Raw genomic sequence first — 10,752 nt, forward strand, 5'->3', positions numbered from 1 at the left:
AATATATAAACCATATAAATGCAGTTATAGACATTAATATACATTCAGCCCTATCACAGCAAAGGTACAAAAATAAAAACAGGATGTATTGCTACTATACGAATTCTCAAAGTCATTAATTCTTCTTGGAACACTCTCGCATTAAAGAGTTTTCCGACTGTACCTTAATTAAAATTTCCAGCCAAAAGGTAATAAAGAGGTCAGCTAACATATTTCTTGCAAACAAGGTTCAAATCACCCCCTGAAACATATGAAGGAAATTCTACTGGAGCAAATGAAAATTTCAACAGTAAGGAACTATGCCTATACTATAACAGACTTCATTATAAAATACACCTCACTTCATGAAGCATTCAGTTATAATGAATCAAGTCATGTACTCACAAGTGAAATATCTCATTTTCTAAAGATAGTATAGAAACCCCTGTCCTCCTCCTGTAAATGTTAGAAGAGGTTTCTTACTGCAGTTACATAGAAGTACATGTTATTATAATAAAAAGCACGTAAGAGTTCTTTGGGGTCTTTTCATTTTAATTCAGCAAATCATCATTAAATATATAAACGTATAAAAAGGTATAAAGTATAAAATGTAAAAAGTATAAAAATACAACCCTCCTTCTACATAGAATATTAATTGGGCAAAACAAAGTTAGCACGTAAAATTGGTCATGAGTCTATATATTATAGTAGGATTTGGAGAAAACTACCAGTTTCTTTACGGTTTTCAATGAAGGTATCTGTTAAGAATGATATACGAAACACCATTAAAGGAATCCAGGCATGATACTGTGCACTTGTAGTCCCAGCTCCTCAGAAAGCTGAGGCAGGAGGACTGATTCAGCCTGGGAGTTTGAATACAGCCTGGGCAACATAGCAAGACCCCATTTCAAAAGACTGAAAAAAAAGAAGCATCATTAAAGAATCAACTGGTTGTAATTAAGATATCAAGTGTGTATTTATCTGTTCACTAGCTTTATACTAAATGAGAAGAGAATTTTCTTAAAAGTGGAAAACATATCTGTCTTCCTCACTGGTCTATCTCCATTACCTAATACAGAACCTTCCATGTAACATATGTGAAAAAAATATTTGATAGCAGGAAGGAGGAATAGGAGGAGAAGACCAAAATAAGGAAGAACCTCTCAGAAATACATATTACAAATAGGATATGTATATTATATCTTGAATAAACCTGCCTAAAAATGAGTATGAAGTTTGGAGAATAATCTGATATTAGTAATATCAAGTGTGGGAGAGGGGAAATACCCTTTTGATATACTTTCTATGGAAATAGGAAGCATCATAGTATTCCATGGAGCTTGACTATCTTCATACTATGAACATATGCATTAGAATCAAGCAAACCTAGGATCTGGCCCTGCCACCTAGTAGCTTTACAACCTTAGGTAGATTTCTTCTTCTGGAAACCTCTCAGGGTATTATAATTCTTAGAAAAGGAAATATAAAGTGCTCTGCACACTGCCTGGCCCATAGTCTGTACTCACTTCTTTTTTTAGTATTTCTTCTCCTTCCATATTTTATATTTTATCACGAGGGAAAATCTCTGCAGGCTTTACAAAAAGACATTAGAATTAGACCAAGGGCACTGAACACTTTGTTAGACATCATGACTTTTCAAAGTTCTTTTAGCTCATAAAGTTATTCATGCTACCTAAAACCCTTAAAAAGTCTGGAATGTTCTGTTCAAGACAGCAGGAAATAAGGCTAAGCCCAGGTCAGTACTCTCATCAGCTGACACAAAATTCTTTAGTTTCTTCAAAACCCAGAGATTCTCAGGAAAAGATGTAGGGCTAAAATACCCAATTTTTTAACAGAACACTAATAACTACTTTTTTATTGCTATTAAAAAATAGTGTGAGTGATCATAACAATTATTTAATATTGATGTTAAAAAGCTATAAAATTTAGTTGGATATTTTCAAAATGCTTCTTTCATTACTAGGAAAAATTTAGCAATCTACAAATACATTTTTAAAAAAACAAACCTTAAATATATGTCCAAGCACAGCAGATAAAAATAACACCGTGGCATCATTTAAGTCACAGCATGTGTTTAAGATGATCTTAATATTAAAGATGAGAATTGATTTCCATTTTGGTTTTTTACTTATTTACTCACTTAATTGGTAGAAGACTAGCTAAAACATATATTGTTTATAGTGTAAAATTTTATAACATGGCTTAATATTATATAAATATTATGCCTTAAATCACTTCCTGACAACCAAACATAAAAATTACAAATTCCCTCAAAATTTCTCATTTATTTCCCATTTCCCTCTTCTCTAAGTGGAAGGTATATTATCCACCAAAGTTAACCCTTCTATTGTGTTTGTTCCTAGTCTTTCACTCCCACAATGTAAGCTAATGCCACTTTCTCAATTATTTCTTCTCCTTTTACATCTTAAATCATTCCCTATTCACACCCATTCTCATCAATCTCTGAACTCCCATTGCACACAGACACACACACAGATTTTTAAATTCTGTTCAAACCCTCATGCTATCAGAATTTTCTTTCTTTTCATTAGTTGTCACAGTTATAGAACAATTTTTAAATAATCCACATACTTATTTTAATTTAGCTCCACTCTGTAAGTGAAACTACTCTGTAAAGGTCAACAAAGGCTCTAACCATGCAATTCAATGACTTCTTAAATTTTCACCCTATATGGTTTTCTCCACTTGAACTTGAAACTAGTTTTATTAGAGCTTCAAAATGCCTTCTTCTTGAAGGTGTTTCTACTTAGGAAATCACTGTACCTTAATTATTTTTCTATTTTTTTCACAACTGTTCTTTGTAGGATTCTCTTTACTTCTCTGCCATCTAATCACAGCCCTCACACCACAAAAATATCGATTTTCCCTTTCTCTGACTCTCTTCCTTTTACTCTGTACTGGAAATCCACTGCAGTCCTGTAGCTTGAAATGCTGCCTTTATGAACATACCTACCAAATATATGTCTTTCATTTCAACTTGTCTTTTGAACTGCACACTCAATTTTCTGACTTCAAAATGGATTTCACTCTGGCATGTCAAATTTAGCATGGTCAAAGAACCAACCCCCACACTTCCTCTTTTCCCTCCTATGTTTCTTATCTCATTAAGGGCATCACTGCCTTCAGAGTCAACTAGGCTGAAAACCTCAAGAGTCACTTTCACTTCACCTTCTCTTTTATCCTATAACTCTGAAGGGTCACCAAGACCTGTAGATTTTACCTCCAAAATGCCTCCCACATCTGAGCCAACACTTCTTGTACCTACTGTCAATTCTCTAGGCCAACTCTATTATTTTTTGCCCTGATTGTTTTAATATCTCTTGATCATTATTCTTGTTTTTAGTTTTTTTTTCTCTTAATCAAACCTTCATAGAGTCAAGAGAGTATTCTATCAAAACATAGCCTTGACTTTTCCTCTTCCTGCTTAAGAGCCTTCAATGACTATCTGCCTACCAAATAAAGTCCAAATTCCTTGACAGAGCAGTTAAATCCTCTATTATGTTCCTCTAATTTACCTTCTCTCACTTAACAAGTTTCCTATCATTCCTTCAGCCTACTCACTGGAGTACAAACCATCCTCAAAGAACACCTGAATAGTACCTCCTCTATGCTTAATTCTGCAATTTTTCACCCCCTAGTAACATTCACCTCCTCCACATACTATGTTCACAGAACTTTATTCATACCATCATACAGCAGTTATTACATTCTATTGTGCGGCATAGTTATTTATAAATGTCCGTCTTTCCATAGTTGGGATTTGATAACTGAATTATGAAATCAACAGACAACATATAAACAACTTTTGAAAGAAAGACGTGGATTCAAAATCTGAATGGTAAAAATTTTGTAAAATTTAAAAGATTACTAACTGATTAAACCTTCTGTTCTATGTACAGCTTATATCACAGGGCTAAACCAAGGTAACTCTTGGTTTAAACTTACTTTATCAGGGCTTTACCTAGTATTCACAAGTAGCAAACTTGGGGGTTACTTCATTTATCTTAGCACAAATTCAAAATCTAACTCACTACTAAACAAAATTGTGGAGACATTTAATGTGTTATCATCCTCCATCCAAGTCTACTAGGGCCCATGATTCTGCTAAGATAGAACAACTTTAATAGTGAAAAGGAAATATGTGAAGAAGAAGAATTCACATAATTGTTTCCTGTTTTAAGGCTCTAGGAAGGTGAAAGTCTCAAAACCAACAAACACAAAAAATAGGCGTCCAAAACCTAAGTTTTACTTCATACGGAATATTTTTCAGAGGTATGAGGAATTCAACATAAAAAAGGATATTTACTCTTTTTTAAAAAAATCTCAATATAATCCAAGCATCTTTGATTGACAAACTTTAAAATACATTATAGTCACAATTAAATTAAAAAAATGGAGAATAAATTATGTTTCAAGTTTGACAAATGTATTAAATGTACAGAGGATAAAAGGCAGAAAAAGGTTGTTTGGCATCATCACTTTCCAAATGCTTTTAAAATTCTTTTAGTAATGTAACTGCAAATAAATGACAAGGACAGCAAGATAAAAACATAGGCAGGTACTCAACTTCCTTTGCTTTTTAGCATCAATTAATTATTTTCTAATTTCCTGAGCATCCATGTATGCTCAGTACATTTGGCATCTACTAGATGGAAAATTGTTTCTCTATTTTCCATCACCTGGCTAAGACTCTTGTGAAAACCACACTCAGGAACCTCACATTAATAAATTATCATTCCAACCATACTGATTAGCAATCATTTCCTTACCCTCACCTCAGCAATTCCAACAAGAGCACAATAATGCTGTTCCTAAAAGGCAATGGCCAGCAGAATCCAGACAAAAAACTGTCTGAAGAATGGCCAGAAAAACAAGTTGAATGTTCTCTACTCTGCTCCCATTGTAATTTGTATAGGTCTGTAACAGCCCTTTCCATACTACATCGCAATTATCCATTTATATGCTTGGCTCTGATGCTATTCTCTGAGTTCCCTGACAGGTTGAAGGCAGGACCATGCTTTGTCTAGCTTTGCATTCCCAGTAATAAGTGCTTAGTAGGAACATAGTAGACCCTCAATAAATGTTCATTAAATGTTTAAGAAACTCTGTCTCCTTAATAGCTTTGGAACCCAAATTTCATTTTGGGTGTATTTGAACCTAGATGTGTATTCATGAGTAATAGTTCTGTCACTGTATCAAATAGGCATCCAATCAGCTATTGACCTACACTGAAACACAGAGTTAAGGTTAGAAAATCTGTCTAAATAGGAAGCTTTTGGATATGCTACTATTCTTTTTCTTAATACATATTACCCTGCTAACTCTGTTCTACTGATGTTCTATCATAAAACACTCTAGATCTTATGAGGAACACAACTGGGCAATTACTTTCTCATATTCTCAGTGACCTTGGAGAGAATGCCTGCCCTTTGAAAACAGAACGATTAGTTGAAACTGGAATCTCAGTTGACCATTTTAAATTCTAAAGGCCAAGAAATGGTGAAACTACACACGTACTAGATATTTCCTCTACAAATACTGTTTCATTATCCCCTATAAAATAAGTTATTTTACTTTGTAGGTAGCTGAGACACAGTAAACTTGAAAAGCTTGCATTCATATTTATACTTCTAAGGTCTGCTCTTGTGAACAGGCTTCATAAAGAAAAAATACCAACTATACACTTAACCCTGCCTTTTATATAACTACCAATTAGACTTGAAAGTTGCTATTTTCTATTATTCACAAGCTAAACTCATTCTATTGAAGTTATTTTAAAAACAGTTAGGTAATGAGTCAAGATATTAACTTTGGGACTAATAATAAAGTTCCTGATGTAATCATCAGGACAATGTTGACATTATGAGCTACTTCCTTCACCACTGACAAATAAGAAAAGACAAACAAAAGTGGAGGATGCTTCTGCACTACATACTTAAATAAAATATATGGCCAATTAGTAATTATCAATGCTTTTATATTATATTATTGTGTGATAGAGTAAAAATAAATACACTGAATTCTCGTATAATATTTTATGTGATTTCTCTCCACAAAGCCCATGGATACCTCCACAAATGAACACAACCATTTTCATCTTAGACGAACAAAGAAGACAAGCAGGGAAAGCCACAGCAATGCACCTTTGCCAATATCCACACCCACATCCCACTAAGTAGAGACTTTGGATAATAGATTTCCAAGTGAATCAAGTTTCTCAGTTGGAGAGGCTAAACCCAAACCCACAAAAGGGTTAATAAAATAAACAATAGTAGATACCTAATTATGAAATAACCATCTATTTTACCATAACTCATGGTGAAATAATTAAAAGTGGATACAACTTATGTTAACAATCAGTTATAAACCAAAATTATGCACACCAGTTTTTAATGTTTCAAAAATAATGACTGTATGGTAACTACAGCTTACCACTTTCTTATATAAATCTTTTTGATCTGATGTTCTAACACTCACAAACGTACAACTTTTGACCACTCCAAGAAGGGGGGTGGGGAGGAGCAGCTCCCTTACAGAATCTGATCCATTTGTTGCCCACTTATATAACAGATAGAGAAAAACCTTGAATTCCTTCTCTTACTCCCAACTAATGATTTGCGTAATGGGAGTGACCTTCAAATGCATCTTCATTAGAAAAGTAAAGAGAGCTAGTATTGTGCTTGCCAAATATATGCTATTTTTCCAATTGCATATTCCTTACTCTTAAGTATCCAATGCTAAAATCAAAACCTGACCCCAAGCAGCAAGTTGCAATGTTCTGACACTATGACATCATTCTGTCTGGAGCACTTTAATATAACAATTTGAATAAATTGGCAGAAGCTTAAATAGGTCACACTGAAGACCAAAACTAAGGATATTTATCTGGCAAAAATATTCTGGCTCTCATTTAGCAACACCAGCAATAGAATGACAAGCCCATCATTCATCTATCTATATGTAATTTCCATAAGGATACATGAAGATAAAGTAAATCTTGTCACCTTCCTATATTACTAATACTACTGATGGTGGCTTTTTGTAGTCAGTATTTGTACACAGTAACAAACCAAAGCAAAGGGGAATGCTACCACATGACTTCATGGAGGCTTTGGCACATTCCTACAAAGGAATATTTCTTTAAACCTCTATTTCTGCAGTTATAACAATAAAAAGAGTCCTGCCTCAACTAAATTTATAATTAGCCCCAGATATCTAAGAAATATCGCCATAAGGTGCTACAAAGATTTACCAAAATAAACATTTTGATGAGTGCTACTGCTTCAAAAGCAAAAATCAGTAATTTCTGCTAAGCAGCAACTACATCTTAATCAAATTTATTTCATAAGCCTACTTAGTAAGATAGGATACTGACAGCTGTAGTTTTCTGAGTATTATATAAAGTATTCAAGTTTACTTTTTAACTGGACTTCTTTAGATACTGACATCCATCTTGATTTCTTCTTGAAAAATTACAGTTCATCTGAAACCAACATGATAAAACCACAGAGGTTTCTGATACACTCAGTCCCACCACCTCCAACATATATTTTCCTTTCACAATAAACAATGTGCAATCAAAAGGTTTCCTGTTTCAAAATGGAATAGTAGATGAAAGAAACTGTAACTCTACCATTAATAACAAAAAAGTTTCTTAATGAACATGAATTCTCAAAGATGAAAATGGAAACTCTCTCAACTCACTGCTTCCTCACTTGAGGACTAATCTGGTTCTTTCTCCAGTAAATATTTTCAGTATCATACACATCTGGTTGTCATGAGTGGTCCATTAGAAACTTTTCTTAAATAACTTGTTTGTACTCTTTTGTTATCTAAAAGCAACACAACCTCGTATAAGACAGAACAAACACTTTCAAACATACTATGGCCATACACCAACAAAAAGCAGCCAATGGTAAAAACTTTGCATACTGAGTCATATAGAGGAACTCTGAACCTTGAAGAGTAAGAAGGGCAAAAGGAAAAAAAAAAAAAAAAAAGTCTTTGCTCTGAATCCAACTTTTCAAAACACAGAGTGGTAGAAAAGTGATCGAAACAAATTAAAAGATTGTTGCCATAACAATTATTATTAATTAATATTATAAATAAATCTGGAGAAACCAGATCCAAGGTGAACAGAGCTACATACATACACAGTCAGAACTTACCACTTTGTCCATAAGTTTCCAAGTTTTCTCCACAGTCCTGCGATCTGCTGCAGCTTGCTTGGGGGGTCCAACTGCATCCTGAATTGCATCAATAATACCCAAAATACGACCTTTTCGGGGGTTTCCTCCTCGACCACCAGGGTTTCTACCATTCATAGAGTTTGCCATCTGGACTCTTAGTTCTTTGAAAGGCAGATTAAAAAAAAAAAGTTGGTTATGAAAATATTTACTCACAAGAAAACTGAACAAGTTAATTTGCAACCAAGACATTCTCCTCCATCAATGTGAACAAAACCAAGGGTCTCAGATTCAACTTTTCAATAAGCCTGTGAATTTACACTCTCAATCTTTACACACAGTAGATTTAGGAGCAATGACCCTAGATTTGTTTTTAGAATACTGAGAGTTAAAGATGCATCCTCCTCATGTTTCAAGTAGCTAAGACTGAACTAATACCCAACTCACAACACCAACAAAAAAAACTTCAATAGGTTTCCTCCAAGAACACATCAAATGTTCTGCCCTTCTGCCTAAATCCCACTTCAAAATACTAGAACTGAAGCACCTAGAATGCATACATTTTGAGAGCCACGCTCAAAAACCTCATTTCACTCTGTTAGCTTTCTCCAAGTTATATAAACATAAAGATCATTCTACACAAGCATAAGGGACAGATCTGTTGTCAACAAAGGCGTAGGACTTGGATTTTTCCCACTAAAACCACCAAGTACGGAGACACAAACACATAGTTCTTTAAACCAACGCGGTGAGCAGTTATTCCCCAGAGCCAAATGAAACAGCAAACAAACAGCCCATTTTAAAAGACAGGGTTAGAAACTGACAAGAGCGGGCACAGAAAGGAGAAGAGAGTTCACTTCTTTCCCTCTTTGCGTCTGGTCTCACCCAAAGCTTTGTTTCAGGACGTCTGTGCCCCTTGCCTGCTCAGGCCCCTGCCACTCTCGGACCTCAGCTGGGGAGGAAGGTGAACAGAGAGAGGACAAAGTATCCCCTCGCTTCTCCAGCGCCCGCAGCCCCGTCTGCCTCGGGCGCAGGGGGATCGGCGCCCGGGTGGACGCACCTCCCCGCCGTCTGCAATCCCAGCCGCCAGTCTCCCTGAACTCCTTCCTCCTCCTCCCCTCAGCCCGCCCGGGTTCCGGTCTTTAAATGCCCCACTTCAAACTGGACGGCGGCAGCAACAGCCGCTGAAAGCCGGGGCTCTCCCCTCGCCCTCCGTGGTCCGCGCCTGGCTGCCCCCGGGCCCCAGAGCCGGTAAGAAGTGCCGAGCCTCCCCGGCGCCCCCTGCCCTCCTTGCCTCTCGGCGCCGTAGCTGTCCGGAGACACGCGTGAGTGCGGGTCCGACTCTACACGCACGCAGCCGAGGGTGTGTGGGTAGCCAGGGCGGGGAGTGTGTAATCGCTGTGATAGCACGGTCCCGAAGAAGGAGCGACCGGGAGCGCAGGCCACCGAGACGTGGAGACGCAACAATTACCGTCAGGGCAAATCCACACCCGCTCTCCCCTCCCGCCCGACTCTCGGGGAGGCCGCGGGACGCCGCAGCAGCACTCGCTGGACACCCCACCCCAGCAACATACACAGAGACCCAGGCACGGGGCGGAACCGAGGGCGGGGCCGCGCGCCGCTAGGCCAATCCCGCGCACCCGCACACTGCCCGACAGCGGGCGGAGCCAATGGGCGGGAGGCGCCCGGCCTCCTCGCGCTACTACCCTGTCCACGTCCTCCACAGTACACAATGGCCCCAAAGGCAGGCCCGCTCGCCACACGTCCGAATGGAAGGGGACTCAGAAGGAAATCAAGGGTCTGGACTCGCCCGGGAACGAAAGTGGAAAAGGGAAAGGAAATGGAAGAAGGGATGCAAAGCACTGGCGAGCTAACCAATAAGGGGTGGCAGGTGGGCGTGAGCGTCGGGAGCGGGAGCCAAAGCCGACTGGGGCTAAAAGGCGGGACTTCCTGCTTCGCTCACCTCCCTAGTCTTTTGTTTCATAGCAACAGAGTAGTGGCTGGGAGGGTGTTGCTTCTCTACTCTGGGTGGATCCAACGCTGAAGAAATTCATCTCCCTAGGGCTACCAAACTCTTCTACGCACGACAGCAGCCAAACAGGTCTAAGACATTGCTTCTTGATGGCTATCGAAAAAGAGCAACAGCCACCAAGCTTCTAAGATGAAGAATAAACCTCACAGAGTAGGCTAATGGTAACACCTGATTGCCAACTAAAACTTCCTAAATTTCTGAGTGTTTCTCTTTTGCTATTAGTTTTAGAGGGATTGCAGATCAAACATCAGGCTCATGAAAAAGCATATAGTTGACAATTCTGGCTAAATAGTTTCTGCTAATCATGCCAAGACAATAAAAGTGCCAGATAATAGGAATTGCTAATGTATGCCTTGCACCTTTTTATTTGGTACAAGTTTCTGCATAAATGACTGAGAAGGAAACAGCTTTTGTATTTTGCCTGAGTCACCTTTACTCTACATAGATTTCTCTCCGTTTTAAAAACAACCTTATTGTATTCTGCCATTCTCTCACAGTATTTTTAATCTCTTT

General features: G+C 37.9%; 1 protein-coding gene across 3 annotated transcripts in view; it reads right to left on the bottom strand.

Moving 5' to 3' along the window:
* Window positions 1-9,116, bottom strand: part of CBLB (Cbl proto-oncogene B) — a 194,905-nt gene extending 185,789 nt beyond the window's left edge. For 2 of the 3 annotated variants that reach the window (XM_069472573.1, XM_069472572.1), the window contains exon 1: window positions 8,190-8,372. In XM_069472573.1, the coding sequence (XP_069328674.1) occupies window positions 8,190-8,357 (168 nt within the window). In that variant the 5' untranslated portion in view covers window positions 8,358-8,372. Of the gene's footprint in view, window positions 1-8,189; window positions 8,373-9,092 lie in introns of those variants that run through there. The other variant, XM_069472571.1, reaches the window with a different exon arrangement.
* Between the last annotated feature and the right edge of the window lie 1,636 nt (window positions 9,117-10,752).

The sequence above is a fragment of the Eulemur rufifrons genome, chromosome 7, assembly GCF_041146395.1.
Source record: "Eulemur rufifrons isolate Redbay chromosome 7, OSU_ERuf_1, whole genome shotgun sequence".
Lineage (NCBI taxonomy): Eukaryota > Metazoa > Chordata > Mammalia > Primates > Lemuridae > Eulemur > Eulemur rufifrons.